Source organism: Trichoplusia ni, chromosome 3, assembly GCF_003590095.1.
Source record: "Trichoplusia ni isolate ovarian cell line Hi5 chromosome 3, tn1, whole genome shotgun sequence".
Lineage (NCBI taxonomy): Eukaryota > Metazoa > Arthropoda > Insecta > Lepidoptera > Noctuidae > Trichoplusia > Trichoplusia ni.
Window position 1 is genome coordinate 19180071 of NC_039480.1, and position 16798 is coordinate 19196868.

Genomic DNA, 16798 nt, shown 5'->3' on the forward strand with positions numbered 1-16798 from the left:
TGGACGAAGTCGCGGGCAACAGCTAGTTTAATTTATAAAGTATTTATTTATCGAAACTTTTTTATTTTTGTTGAAAGCAGACGACGTTTATTAATTTCAACAACATTTTAACATTAGAAATAAAAAAGTTCTTTAAGTATATATTTTAGAAGTTTTATAGTGTTTTACTTATTCTAGAAGTTATTTAAAGTTTTTGTTTAAATTATAATTTCTTAGATTTAATCTCTTCTAATATATAAAATTCCCGTGTCACGATGTTAGTTACCGTACTCCTCCGAAACGGCTTAACCGATTTTTACCAAATTTTATATGCGTATACAGTAGGTCTGAGAATAGAACAACATCTATTTTTCATACCCCTAAGTGTTAAGGGTTGCACACACTAAAAAAATATATTTTTTAAACGATTTTTTTTTGTTTTTCTTTTTTAAAATGTGGCATTAACAATACATACAACCAGAAAAAAATATATACGGCAAAACAACGTTTGCTGGGTCAGCTAGTTTTAATATAAATCTCACGTTACATTGTGAGTGCCGATTGTTATTCATACATCTTTGACAGTCGTTACAAGTAGTCAGAATCTAGATAGTCTGACAAACAGTCTAAGGGGTATCGTGTTGCCTATAACTGGGTTGAGGAGGTCAGATAGGCAGTCGCTCCTTGTAAAACACTGGTACTTAGCTGAATCCAGTTAGACTGGAAGCCGACCCCAACATAGTTGGGAAAAGGCTAGGCCGATGATGATGATATTTGTGAGTTTATGACGTTGTATCTCATTATCTATTGAACTCATTTTGGAAATTCTTTTAACAATAGAAAGCCACGTTATTTATGATGTGTCACAGACCATATTAACCTAAAAATACTCCCTAACGTTTTGGGTAGGGTCAGAAAGATACTTAAAAATTTCGCCATTTTTTTATAGTCAATTTGCATAGATTATTCCTTTTTTATCTGTGCTAATATTTTTATTGTCTTTGCCTTGAGAAAGAATACGATATTTATAAAAATTAAATATGTATTATCTTATGAATTTTAATTGTATTTCGTAATCGGGTTTGGTATAAGTAGATAATTATCTATTATATTATTAAAACATATTTTTTCTGTTCATTTATCTATTGTTATGCAAAATATGTAAATAATTAAATTAAAACTATTAGAAATCGTCACAAAATCCGGTAGTTTTGTCTAGTTTCTCGCAAAGAGCAATTCTATCGAAAAGTTTAAATACTCAAATGTATTGAACTGACAAGTCAAAGTTACGTCACTTGTCGAAAAGGAACGTCATTCTCATACATTTAAATATTATAATAAAATATAATATATCCTGGGACAACTCACACACGGTTATCTGATCCCAAGCTAAACAGAGCTTGTGTTATGGTAACCAGACAACTGATAAACTTACTTATATATTTCTAAATACATACATATTATAGATAAATTACACCCATACACAGAACAAATGATCATGCTCATCACACAAACATTTGTCCTGGGCGGGAATCGAACCCACGACCTCCGGTATAGCAGTCAGGGTCGCTAACCACTAGACCAACAGGCCCGTCAAATTTGAAGTTTTCTACTCTATTATAATGTTACATACATGATATACATAAGATTGTCAATGCGCCATGTTTAATGGAGGGCATAATGGTGTTTTAAACACTTTTGTATACGACTTCGAAGAAGGTTCAACTTTCAAACAAGGGCTTTGTGTTACTATCCCAATAATTTTAAACATATTATCATTTACTAGAAAACAATCGTTTGCCAGCACAAAAAACAAACGTCTTTCCCATCTAGAATGAGCAGTTTTGTAATCCACGAATGCTTGTCCTGAGTCTGGGTGTCTTTTATTATTTATTTATTTATTAAACAGTTGTCATAAACATTTAATTAGTGCATGTGACTTCAATGTTTGTGAAACCCAGTGCTGGCGTTAGGGGGGTGCGTGATGGGGCGATAGCCCAGGGCGACAAATTCTGGGGGGCGCCAAGGTCTGAAGTTGGAGTCTCTTGCCTCTCCTGGCGCTAACCCTCACAACTGTGCTCTACGCTAGTGGAATACTTCCACCGCCAAACGTAACGCTAAAGGAAAGATGAAATTCTTAATATAATTTCACTTGGGATCAGCAAAAAACTAACACTTGATATTGCTTCCCTCAAGTGGGCGCCACAATATTTTCGCCCGGGGTGTCAGTGGCCCTTACGCCGGCACTGGTGAAACCCCCGCGACACAATTTATAGAAACTTCCTTATAAATACAGACAAATCAACTTACTTGATCGTTTTAAGTAAGCAGAATAAACTTTGTGTACAAAACACTCAAGTAAAACATTTAATTTTCCAAATAAGTTGGCAATCAATTTGTACAGTTAGAAACAGAAGTTCTATCCTTCAATGAGCTTTAAAAAACAACTTAATGCGGATAAATTCAATGTGTCCCTGTTTTATTTTATCCTTCTTATCGTATGGTTGATGTACAACCTGGTGTCAGAGTTTAAACCGTTTGTCGACCTCTGACGTGACGCAACACACCCAACGCCGGCGTTAGGGATGATGACTGGGGATAAAAAGTAAAAATCGATTTAGTCCCTCAGTTAGATTCTTCTTCTTCTAATATATAAAATTCCCGTGTCACGATGTTAGTTACCGTACTCCTCCGAAACGGTTCGAGCGATTTTTATGAAATTTTGTATACATATTGGGTAGGACTGAGAATAGAACAACATCTATTTCTCTTACCCCTAAGTGTTAAGGGTTGCTCACACTAAAAAAATATATATTTTTCGGACGAAATTTTTCGTTTTTATTTTTTTATAATGTGGCGTTAAAAAATACATACAACTAGAAATAATTTATTAGGCAAAACAACGTTTGCTGGGTCAGCTAGTAATTAATTAATATTAGACACATATTTTTGCCTTCATCTGAACAACTTAAACGGATAAAGATTAACACATATTAAATAAATAAACGACATATTTCAGTGGTATTTCATTTGGTAACCTTTATTGTTGTTTAACATTTGTTTTTAGTGGCGTTTTATTTTTAACTGAGTTTCTAGACGAAGAGGCACGTCAAGATTGTTTACCTTTATTTAAATAACTAAAAAATGAAGTATATTACAGTTAAAACATACAAAACACCAATTCCTAATGTCACTGAGAAACATTAGCGTATAATAAATTTATTTGTGTTAACCCACTTTTGTCACCGACAGTACTTAAGTGGCACTTTACTCAATAATCGTTAAGTTATAGAAATAAGTGATTCTTGCAAAATAACCATATTTTACGGAATTAGACAAAAACTTGATTATAAACTTAGGTTGTGTGCACACCTGATGAATTGTGATAAGTTTTAAATAAATCGTTTTTGTTTTTCCACATCATTGGCATCAATTTTAGTTTATTACACAATATTACTAGTTGTCCCAGCGAATGTTGTTTTGCCATGGAGCTGAAAACCCCCTTACAAGAATGAAGAAAAAAATATTCTTATGTGTATTAAATAATAGATGTTGTCCCATTCTCAGACCTTATAGTCCAAGCACACAAAATTAAACTGTAAGAAATGGGTCGTGCCGTATCAGAGGAGTTTCAATTTAGTACAACATGACACGAGAATTTAAAAAAGATATATTTTCTTTTCTTTTTTTTATAAAAAAACGACTCCCGCATTAAGGAATTTAATCCTTGTGTCGCGGGGGGTTTTACAAACATACAAATCACAAGCACAAGACACCCAGACTCAGAACAACCATTCGTGGATCACACAAATACTTGTCCTACGGGGATCGAACTGACACGTCGCGCAGTGGGTTTGGCGTGGTGACCTCAACCACTCGGCTATCCGTGCAGTCAACTATCTTATGAATAGTTTCGAACTTTTATTTGTATTAAGTAAATAGAATAGATTATTCTTAGTACTCATAATGCAAGCTTTGCTTAGTTTGAGACTAGATGGCGTTGTGTGTAAGTTTAACTAAAGAAAAAGTTGAAGTTATTTTCTATTACTGTTTTTTTCTACATGAGTGGATTTTTCGTTTGATTAAATAAAATTTGTTATATTATCTACGTTACTACATACCCTTACACTAAGTGCACTACGTAAGTAACTTGACCTCGAAACTCGGATAGTCTAAATGATGACTGACTTTCATAAGTGCTTCTCGCGTAGTTAGGAATCGCAATCGTTATTAAATGATGTAACGGTTTAGTCACGCGGCGGGATCGGGAAACTAGTCGGGCATCCCTGTTAAAAACGCGTGAGTAATCCGTTAAGTACATCATTTAATAATGAATCAGTCTCACGATAGTTCATCATCGGCCTAGCCTTTTCCCAACTAAGTTGGGGTCGGCTACCAGTCCAACCGGTTTCAGCTAAGTACCAGTGTCTTACAAGGAGCGACTGCCTATCTGACCTCCTTAACCCAGTTACCTGGGCAACACGATACCCCTTGGTTAGGCTGGCTGTCAGACTTTTTCAAGTTTCTAACTACCTGTAACGACTGTCAAAGATGTAGGAATAACGGCCGGGACCCACAATTTAACATGCCTTCCGAAACACGGAGGAACTCGTTATGACAAAGATGGTCACCCATCCACGGACCAACCGCGTCAAGCATAGCTTAACCTGTGATCGAATCACTTATGCGGTTATAGCTTAGCCACGAGCTCCTCTCAGTCTCACGATAGTTATTATAAAAATATTGCAATCGTTTTTGTGTAACCCTCATATTGATAACTGATTTCAATACTTTTCAAAATCTTTTGAAAGCTTTTTCAAACTCAGAACTTAGACTGGATGAACCGATGTTTGCATGATGATTTCTTTCGGCTATTATTAATACATCTTCGACAGTCGTTACAGGTAGTCAGAAGCTTGAAAGTCTGACAACCAGTCTAACTAAGAGGTATCGTGTTGCCCAGGTAACTGGGTTGAGGAGGTCAGATAGGCAGTCGCTCCTTGTGAAACACTGTTACTTAGCTGAATCCGGTTAGACTGGAAGCCGACCCCAACATAGTTGGGAAAAGGCTAGGATGATGATGATTTTAGACTATTTGAATGGAACTGTTAATTTCGCGAATCTGAATCGCAAGTGCACGAAACTTTAATATTCTATCTATGAAGCAATTGTTAAGGTTTTGTAAAACTTAACTTTGATTACAATTCGTTAAATAATTATAAACTAACTATCATAATACTAAAATATTTGAAGACGCAAAATTCTATGAGATCAGAACTATACTATAATGATGCATGATGATTAATCATTTTAATTTTATAACGTCTGTGGTTAATTAAGTATTTATTAATGAGTAAAATGAGATTGCCAACGGCCGTAGTGGTTAGTGGCCCTGACTGTTATACCGGTCGTGGGTTCGTTTCCCGCTCAAGACAAATGGTTGTCTGATGAGTTTGATTATGTTTTCTATGTCTGGGTGAAATTTATCTCTATCAGGTGTGTATTTATAAATATATAAGTATGTTTATCAGTTGTCTAGTACTCATAATACAAGCTTTGTTTAGTTTAAAATCTAGATGGCGATGTGTAAAAGATTATAAAAATCTCTCTTTAAGATAAGGCTTAATTCTAAAACTGGTGCACAGTAATGCTTGCCCTGCGCGGGGATGGAACCCGCGACACGTTACGTGGGTTTGGTTTACAATTCCACTCTGGTATCCGTGGAAGTACCTAGGCAAGACAGTTTCGACGTTAAAATTTCTATTCGTTTATGGGCTATAAAATTTTGCTTCTAATTACATGAATATTATTTTAGAAACAAGTTTATTTTATAGATTATCTTGTTATTTAATCACGATGTTATTTAATTTCATTGGTTTACTGTTTTTACCTATTATATTATATTACTAGCTGTTGCCCGCGACTTCGTCCCCGTGGGTAGAAGATATAAGTTATGATTTATATCTGCCCTAATTTGTACACATTTTCCATTGTATCTTCGCTCCTATTAGTCGCAGCGTGATGGTATATAGCCTATAACCTTCCTCGATGATCGGTCTATTCAACACAAAAATAATTTTTCAATTTGGACCAGTAATTCCTGAGATTAGCGCGTTCAAACAAACAAACTCTTCAGCTTTATATATTACTAGCTGTTGCCCGCGACTTCGTCTGCGTGGTTAGAAGATATAAGTTATGACTTTTTCTTCGCTCGTATTGGTCGCAGCGTGATGATATATAGCCTAAAACCTCTCTCGATGAATGGTCTATTCAACACAAAAATATTTTTTCAATTTGAACCAGTAGTTCCTGAGATTAGCGCGTTCAAACAAACAAACAAACAAACTCTTCAGCTTTATATATTAGTATAAGTATATTAGTATATAAATAGATGCCAACGATATCTTCGCTACGTTTCATCGATTTTTAATTTCTCGCGCGGAGATTTTAATATTACGATAACTCATTACCTATTCACTTTTTTGGTGTAGTGTAAAAGGCAATTTTGTTCTATATTACATGTATAATATATCTAACTTATTTATTTGGATAAGGATTAATACTGTATTGTTAAAAATAGGTTCGTAAATAACCCATAATTTAACTGTATTAAGAAAACACATAAAAATGGTTATTGTGGGTTATCCTTGGAAGATAGACATATACCACCGCGGATTTTTTTGTAGATTTATTAAAGAGGTACAAACCCGCCATACATAGTTTTGTTGTAACTCAAAAGGTTTTGGCAGCGTTCTCGAGGAAAGCTCTCGAATGGCTTAATTTTTTCCGACATGTTTAACTAACATCGTTGTAATATTGTCAGTTTACACAAAACCTAAACTTATTATACACTAAAACCTTCCTCAAGAATTGCTCTATCTATTGTTGAAAACCGCATCAAAATCCGTTGCGTAGTTTTAAAGATTTAAGCGTTCATAGGGACATACAACATGACACATGACAGAAAAAGCGATTTTGTTTTATACTATGTAGTGAAGTATAGAAGTATAGATTAAACTAGCTGTTGACGCGACTTCATTCGCGCGGCCATGAAGATATAAGTCAGGTTTTTATCAATCGGATCATTAGATTTAGAGTCCACGCATCTTCACACCTTTTTCCCACGTTTTTTTATACACTCACTTTCTTGTTTGTCGTTCCGGTTGGATTTTTGCAACACAATTTTGAGGCACTTCCCGATAAGCTAGCAGGCTGATATTTTCAGGGTAGCTTCAAACCCGATGACAATGCAATTTACAACAATAAAAGCGGCTAGAACGATTTTGATACAATTTGAATGGAGACACAGTTAAAAACGTGGGTTTTTGATTCTTTAAATGTATTTTTTTTTTGTAATATTTTTGATTACTGCTCTGCCCCTATATTTAAAACATAGCGTGATACGATACAACTACGTTTGCTGGTTCAGCTAGTAGGTAGATATTATTAAATGATGCATCGGTTACCCCCACGTATTTATCGTGATTGCCCAAGTAGTTTCGTACCCGACCGAAATCGTATGAATTTCAATGTTAAACAATCTCGGTTATTCACAACAAAGTTCGCTGCGAATTTCAATAAAGAATACATGAATTTTACACTTCAAATTACATTCACAATCGCCATTTTGATTAAACTTTGACAGATGAAACGTCAGCTATCCCGCCAAAATGTCACGTTCGGATACGTTGACAAAACAATGGTACATATATAATTACATTGTTTTGAATCGTGAATGGCAACCTTTGCCCTTTTTGATGAAAACGATAAATTATTTTGAGTTATCTATTGCTTGTTAGCTATTTCAACGTCAAATGTCAAATATTTTGTATGTTTAACATCCATCTTGGAATCTGTTTGGAGTTTGACAAGAATTGTAGACTCTGAAAGGTAGGTACTTAGATAGAAAGATAGCTTCAACCAGTATGATTTTAAATATTTAACTCAACTATTCAAAGCAGTATTTGGATTTTGTGTAATTGCCTATAACTCTATTTTTTATAATAACTATCGTGAGACCGATTCATTATTAAATGATGTAACCGTACGACTCGCGATCCCGCCGCGTCTGCTCATGATTAAGGACTCCGGTTGGATCCGAAACTAGTAGGGCTACCCCGATAAATATGCCTATAACTCTCTTGTATTTAAAATTGTAAAAATAGTTTATTGGACTTTTCATAGAAATGACGTCCACGGGGATCGAACCTGCGACACGTCGCGCATAGTGGGTTTTATAACACCGGAACACAAAGGTCAAAAGAAACATGGGTGGGTTTTAGTTTTAGTTCAGTAGAAGTCTGACACTCCCTTCTGTTCAACCCAAAGCGAGAGGTGTCATTTGATAATTTCCCATCCGAAACAAAAACATCTATATAAGAAAACTATATATAAAATGAGGAAATAAGTACTATGTAAAAATATATATATATATATACAAAAAATATTTAAATCTAAGTATATTGTAAATTAATTCATTAAAATATGTAAATCAATCATAACTCTTTCATAAAACGTTTTATTTTTAATTAATTGTTACTGTTTTAATGACCAATCTGACAGTTTTTGTGTTGACTAATTGGCAACAGATTATAAAATAATAAATTATCTCAATACGGATAAATCAAATTGGAGTTGGTATCATCATTCCCCTGCCCTTATCCCAATTATTTTATTTGGGGTCGGCGCAACATGTCATCTTCTTCCATACCTTCCTATCGGCCGTCATCTCACAAGAAACACTCTTTACAGCCATATCGTCTTTCACACAATCCATCCATCGTTTCTTTGGACAGAATAAATTGGAGTTGGTATGAAATGTCAAAATAAATTATTTTTTACCAACAATTGCCAGTTGCTACGCCCGGCCCGTTACAAATTGAAAATCATCCCACGGGAACATAAAATCTAGATAAAAACTGTTCTATGTGCTAATCTAGATTCTTTAAATGTAAAAAAGTTCTGCCCTGGCCCTAGCCAAAGCAGTTAGACATAGCTCACATACCTATCGAACTCCAAGTCGCAAAAAAACTATTAGACATAGCTCAAATACCTACCTAACTCCAAGGCATAATAATTGGTGTTGGAAATCGATCTCACGACCTCCGGTATAGCAATCAGGGCCACTACAACTACACCATAGGTCCTGTTAATAAAATTAATAAAGTATAACAATAATATAATGACTTCCAAAAATGAACTGCCTACGTTCACAATCCCACAGCAAAAGTTTGTTTCAAAATGGTTTAGCAATTTAGCCTAATATGGTAACAAACATATGCAATGTCAACACTTTAAAAGCTTTATTAGTAAATATTTTAAATTCCCTGTTTCACATTTTACGGCCGCTTAGTCATAAAAACTAATGTCTTATGTAAATTTAAATTACTTTGTTATAAAATCATTACCTGTTGGGATTTGTTAAATAGTCGTAGATAATCTTATAACATCAAAGAAAACGGTCAAGTTCGAGTCGGCCTCGGACACGAAGGGTTCCGTGCCAATCTATTTTTATTAATGGTTATGGCAGCAAGATAACACTAATATTACTATCATCACTATTTTAACTCATGATTAATTAATTCATACTAATGTTATAGATGCGAAAATAATTCTGTTTGTCTCGCTTTTACGCCAAAAGTACTGAACCGAATGTAATGAATCTTTGTAAACATACTATAAGTATGTTTATCAGTTTGTACTTTTTAAATAAATACATATTATAATAGATTTAAATTACACCTAGACACAGAGCAAATGATCGTGCTCATCTCATTAACATTTTTGTCCTGGGTGGGAATCGAACCCACTACCTCCGGTATAGTCAGGGCCACTTACCACTAGACCAAAAGACCAGTCAAATCAAATGATTCTTACATTTCTTACTAATATTATAAACGCGAAAGTTTGTATGTTTGTTCCTCTTTCACGCAAAAACCACTGAACGGATTTAGACGAAACTTGGTACACAGATAGTTTATAACCAGGATTAACACATAGGATTTCATGTCCCCGTGGGATCATATTCGATTTAACTGCTAGTCTTACATAAAAACATACAACGAAACCAAAATCAACTTTAAGGTCTTCACACACAGCAGCTATAATGCATATTAATGTACATTACATCCCGGGATGTATAGCTTTAAATTATCTTAATGTATCACACACACAACAGGCAATTTCATGTATCTTTTCTATATTTTTGAACATCCTTTTCGAAGAGAGATATACGGAAATGAATTGAGATGTATTAAGATGTATCGAAATATCCTACTACTATTATAAAGGCGAAAGTTTGTAAGTATGGATGTATGGATGTATGTTACTCTTTCACGTAAAAACTACTGAATGGATTTGAATGAAACTACCACAATATAGCTTATACATCAGAATAACACATAGGCTACAATTTTTGAGGTTTCTAATGTGAGGTCGTAAAAAAACTCATTTTTTGCGCTTACATTGCAAACGCTAACTGAATCCTACAAGATAGATAGAAGGCAGATAGATAAATAGAAGGCAGGAATAAATTATAACTTATATCTTCTAACCACGCGGACGCAGTCGCGGGCAACAGCTAGTAAATGTATATTTTCGTATCGCTCTGTACTTTAAGATTCGAAGATGTAAAAATATACATTATAGTTGTCGTGTGTGGTCTCCTGACGGTTTCTATGGAAAGATGTAATGAGATGTATCGTGCTGTAATGTACATCTCTACATCATAGCTGCTGTGTGTGAAGCACTTTATCTATACTTCTATACTCTATACTAATATATAAAGCTGATGAGTTTGTTTGTTTGTTTGAATGCGCTAATCTCAGGAACTACTGGTCCAAATTGAAAAATTCTTTTTGTGTTGAATAGACCATTCATCGAGGAAGGCTTTAGGCTATAAATCATCACGCTGCGATTAATAGGAGCGAAGATACAATGGAAAATGTGAAAAAACCAGGGCAGGTATAAATCATAACTTATATCTTCTACCCACGGGAACGAAGTCGCGGGCAACAGCTAGTTTATAATATAATAAGCGTAGATATCGGCGTTTTAGTATGTACTATAAACGAATTTACATTTTAAATTTCCCTGATTATCATAAATACAACGAAAAATCTTTTTTACGCAATTTGACTCAGTTTAGCATTGACCATGGGAATTATCATGGAATGAAGGAGTGGTTGCATGAATCATATGCGAGGTTGTAGGCTCGAAGCGTGGTGATCAATGCTCGTTCTCTGTATGAGAGGCCTGCCGTGGGACAGTTACCGGCTGGTGTTATTAACAGCTTCGGTAATGGCGCCCCACCGTGGGGCAGCTCACAAGCGTGATCAATGCTCGTTCTCTGTATGAGAGGCATGCAGTGGGACAGTTACAAGATTTAATTACAAAACAATTTTCAAATCTTTTAATTTGCTCGTAAACCTATTTACACATATTTTTAACGTTAATTAATGCATTATGTGTGAATGTTATGTGTCAACTATTTTATTGACTATTACCAATTGACAGACCTGTTACCACGTCTTGAAGTATTATTATTACAGTGATGAAAAGAGATAGCTCTACGCTGTGTATTGCGCTGTCCTGCTTTCACAACCATGATTATATTATATTAACACGTGATGGTAGACCTTCTGTTACATACTCATAAGTCGGTTTTCAGCTTAATATTTAATAACGGTAGAAGGTAAGTAGTTGTTGCCCGCGACTCCGTCTGCGTGGACTTCACGCGTTCGGTGGTCCCCGTTCCATGGGAATACATCCCTTTAGCGATCCCATAGCTTTTAAATTTTCCTCGGGAACTATTCCGAAAATGGGGATAAAAGGGTAGCCTATGTTCTGTTCCATGTCAATGGCTATATGCATGCCTAATTTCATCCAAATCCGTTCAGCCGTTTTTGCGTGATTGAGTAACAAACATCCACACTTTCACATTTTTAATATCAGTAAGGATTGTAGTCACTGATTGATCAAAGTACCGTGCCACAGTAATAATATTTGACAAAAATGATTTGATGGATGAAGGGATACAGGGAAATAAATTCACTTGTGACGTCACTTACCAGTACGCTTTCTACTAGCAAGTGATGTTACTAGCCCCCACTACCATACATTTCATCACCTTAAGTGCTTCCTAACTTTATATATAAATGAAAAATATGTATACCTACAATATTTTTGGGAAACCTGTCTGACGGACAACTTACATTTTCGTAGTCCAAAAATTCAGATATTCTTTATTTACAAGGAACGGAACAGATAAATAAATTCTTTAAAGTTGTTTTACGAAGTATGGTTTTGTCAAATTACCATATTATTTGTGCTATACACCGTGATTTTTTAGTCGTCTTACAAAAGCAGCCCAGTTCATGTATCCAATGACTAGAACATGTTCATGATAAGAAAATTGGTATTTATGAGATTTGAATAAATTTAAAATGCAATTGTTATTCAATATTATGATGCAATTCGTAGTTTTTAAGAAACAGCTCGGTTGCGAGCGCGTTCCGTGCCTTGTAACAATGGTGAGGGGCGCGGGCGGCGGCAATTTTATTTTTTAGATAGCATTAGCATATTTCAGATTTCTCTTGTTTAATTTTCCTTCGTACTTATTATCTTAGTTGATGATAAAAAAAATAATAATCGCGCCTAGGGGTATTTTACGTCGGATACATGAACTGGGACGATTAAAAGAACACCGTGTATAAAAACCTAATTTCGCTTAAAGTATTATTAAAAATCCTTATTGACTTCAACTGTCACAATGACAAACAACCTAAATTATTTAGTTACAAATCAATGTTACTATTACAAAATTTAATTCGCTTTAAAGAATTACATAAGTAAACATTTCTTATATTGACAAAATTAATTGGCAAGTCCATTTATATACGAACGATAATTCAATGGAGAGGTGTTAATAAATTTACTTTTATGTAACTGTCAAGAATGACAGTATTTTGAAAGGTCTTTTCTTGTATTTTTTTCGTAACTACGGACTTTATTTAAATCTATACTAATATATAAATCTGAAGAGTTTGATTGTTGGTTCGTTTGTTTGAACACGCTAATCTCAGGAACTAGGTTTTTGTATTGAATAGACCATTCATCGAGGAAGGCTTTAGGCTATATACCATCACGCTGCGACTAATAGGAGCTAATATACAATGGAAAATGTGGAAAAAACAGGTTAGGTATAAATCATAACTTTATCTTCCAACCACTCGGACGAAGTCGCGGGCAACAGCTAGTAGGTCGATAAAGGTCACCGCTGCAAAGCCATATGGCGAGACGTGTCGCGGTTTCGATCCCCGCAGTAGAAAAATAAAGAATAGAATAGAATATAACTTTATTTTCTATGAATCCCGCCGCGTCTGCTCATAATTAAGGACTCCGGTTGGGTCCGAAACTAGTCGGGCTATCCCGATACATACGCGTGAGTAAACCGTTGCATCATTTAATAAGGTACATAATTATTTCATAACTTATTCCTTATATCGCGGGGGGCTACACAAACATTCAAGTCACATGCACAAAGACACCCAGACTCAGGACAAGCATTCGTGGATCACACAAACGCTTGTCCTACGGGATCGAACTAACACGTCGCGCTCAGTGGATTTGGCGTGGTGACCTCAATCACTTGGCTATACATGCAATTATCATTGTAAATAGCAGAACTGGGCTTTTCCTTGGGATGGTGAGCTTCATGAAATGAAATAATTTATTCTGCAAATAGGATAGACGTCATCACATTTACATGACGTTTTGTAGCTAGCTGGAGCTGAAGTTTCCTAGCTGGGTACAGTGACTACCTTGAAAAGAAACGACTCACTCGACTATTCATATCGGCTATCCCGTTCAAATAATAAGATAGTATAAGTTATAATAATTTAGATTATATTGCTTTTCTTCCGCAGATGCTGGCGGCAGTATCCTTGTCTTCAAGCCAGAGTGATGATGAGATCATTAGACAAGACTTCGACGGACCACACGAGGATGGCTCTTACAAATGGGCATTACAAACTGGTAATATTAAAGAATAACTTTATTTCGTATTTTTACACTTTTGCTAGGATTCCATGGGTGGAAGAGAGTAATGGTCAAGCCTGCGGGTGGTGGCGAGACCCTGTCACTCGATGAGCTAGAAGCCAAGAAGGAGACGGGTGCAACGTTTTTTCTTCTCTGGATGTCAGTTGTTATAGAAAATCTTAATATTGCTATTTGATACTTGTTTTCCTAATTTACGCTGTTTTTGCAGACATTATTAATAATGTAAAATGTTACTATAATATTATATTTTGAAAAGAGTAACTTATGGAGTTTCTTGCCGGTTCTTCTCCATAAGAACGACACTTTGGAACCGTGCAACTAGAGTCAGTAATGTGACGTTTTAAAAGTGCCTGAGAAACGGCCTATTTGAAATAAAAACTTTTTGATTTTGCGCAATCGTTCTTATGAGGAGTTAAAAATGGGCTCATTATACCCATCATCGGGCCAAAAAATATACAAATGAATGATCATTATGTTTGTATTAGGTGGTGGAATATTTCATGAGCAAAAAGGAGGTCTGCAGCCGAGTAGCTCCGGGGAGCCGAGCCTGTTCGTCCAGGGGCAGTATCAGTACACAGCGCCTGATGGACAGGTATAGTTACACGGATCTTGAGCGCTGACCTTGACCTGCGCAGAAGTGATGTTTTGGGTCCCTTTTGCGGTATGAAGTGAGGATATATAAAAAGATTGATTGCAGGCATTGTGGGTCAGTTAGTCCAGGGCCCCAATTCCGCTATTTACAATGATGATTGCATGGATAGCCGAGTGGTTGAGGTCACCACGCCGAACTGAGTGCGACGTGTTAGTTCGATCCCCGTAGGACAAGCGTTTGTGTGATCCACGAATGCTTGTCCTGAGTCTGGGTGTCTTTGTGTATGTGACTTGACTTGGATGTTTTAGAAACAGCCCGCGATTCTTTTATTTAGTTATTAATCTGTTTAAATTATAACACTTATTTACTTTTACATTAAGCCCCACAAAAATATTTGCACAGTTTGCCTGTGTAACAAAATATTATAAATCTAAAACTATATCGAAATCACTCAAATAACGTTATTGTTTCTTCATCCTCAGGTGATAAACGTTCTCTACACAGCTGGAGAGAACGGGTTCGAGGCCCGGGGCGCTCACATCCCCACCCCTCCCCCTATTCCTATCGCTATACAGCGAGCACTCGACTACCTCGCTACGAAACCACCGACAACTGTTTAAAGTGACAAAAATACACAAGTGACATTTCTCCATTCCAGAATGACACTTTGGAAGTGACAAGTATTTTAATTCCAGAAAGACACTTTGTTTAATGTCAGTTCAAATATCATATGATACGGATAGCCGAGTGGTTGACGACAACACGCCAAACACATTGACCATGATGGTTGACGATTTGATCCCGTAAGACAAACATTTGTGTGATCCACGAATGCTTGTCCTGAGTCTGGGTGTCTTTGTGCATGTGACTTGAATGTTTGCAAGACAAGAAAAATATCCCTTACTGTGGGAGTCATTTTTCTTTATAGAATAGAGGAAAATTACTGACTTTTAAGATTTTAATATTCATCATCATCAGCCTTGAATCCCACTGCTGGGCATAGGCCTCTCTTTGTCTGCATTGGCTTTGAACTGTCATTTCCATAAAATCAAGTGTTTTCTTTTGACTTAAACGATTGTTGTAAAGTGGAAATGTCACTTGGTGAAGGAGAAAAACAGAACATATCGTAATATAAGTGTTTCTAGTTTATATTCATGAATTAACTTTGGCCAGTTTTAATTTGTAAATATATAATAATTATTTTTAATAAGATTTTTTAAGACGTTAATATAATTATTTTCATTTTTTATATTTTATAACATAGAATTAAAGATTTTACATGTTAATATCCAAGTTGTAAATAGAATAGAAAAAGAAGGCTTTATCAATCTGATTTTCAAAACTAGACTTGTTCAATGAGTTGCTATTGTATTATGACACATCATCATCATCCTAGTCTTTTCCCAACTATGTTGGGGTCGGCTCCAGTCCAACCGGTTTCAGCTAAGTACCAGTGTTTTACAGAGCGACTGCCTATCTGACCTCCTCAACCCAGTTACAGACAACACGATACCCCTTAGTTAGACTGGTTGTCAGACTTTCAGTCTTCTGACTACTTGAAACAACTGTCAAAAATGTATAAATCATAGCTCATAATTTAACGTGCCTTCCGAAACATGAAGAACTCGTTATGGCATGATGGTCACCCATCTATAGGCCGACCGTATCAAGTGTAGCTACACATGTGATCAATAATTTTCCAGTTACAGCTACAGAGAAATACCAATATTCTCATATACATACATATCTGTTAAATAAGTACAAACAAGATTTATTTTAAATATATCTTTGTATTAGGTATAATCACGGAAGAAAGGTTTAACCTAAGATAAAACGAATTTATATAGTCATAAGGTGAAAATAAAACAAAAAGAAAAATATAAAAGTCTTTTATTTATTTAAAAATATGAACATTAATAATATATTTTAACAATCATGAAATATGTACAATTTATTATAAATAAACGAAAAAATTCAGTCATTGCATCAATTCGATCCCGATAAATACGCGTGAGTGAACCGTTACATCACCTAATTATTATTAATTCATGATTATCCAAAAAAAAAATGGAAAATATAACTACATTCGGATTTGAATACCCTGTATTTCTTATTAAAAGTGACATAAAGACTTACAAACATGTTTCTCAACTGTTTTTAAAAAATATA

The 16798-nt window shown here is 35.3% G+C and overlaps 1 protein-coding gene across 1 annotated transcript in view; it reads left to right on the forward strand.

Annotated features, from left to right (window-relative positions):
• Positions 1–15197, forward strand: part of LOC113492259 (charged multivesicular body protein 7) — a 40053-nt gene extending 24856 nt beyond the window's left edge. Inside the window, exons 11-13 of the mRNA XM_026869684.1 lie at positions 13905–14013; positions 14523–14629; positions 15112–15197. Of these exons, the coding sequence (XP_026725485.1) occupies positions 13905–14013; positions 14523–14629; positions 15112–15115 (220 nt within the window). The 3' untranslated portion in view covers positions 15116–15197. The remainder of the gene's footprint in view (positions 1–13904; positions 14014–14522; positions 14630–15111) is intronic.
• The last annotated feature ends 1601 nt before the right edge of the window (positions 15198–16798 follow it).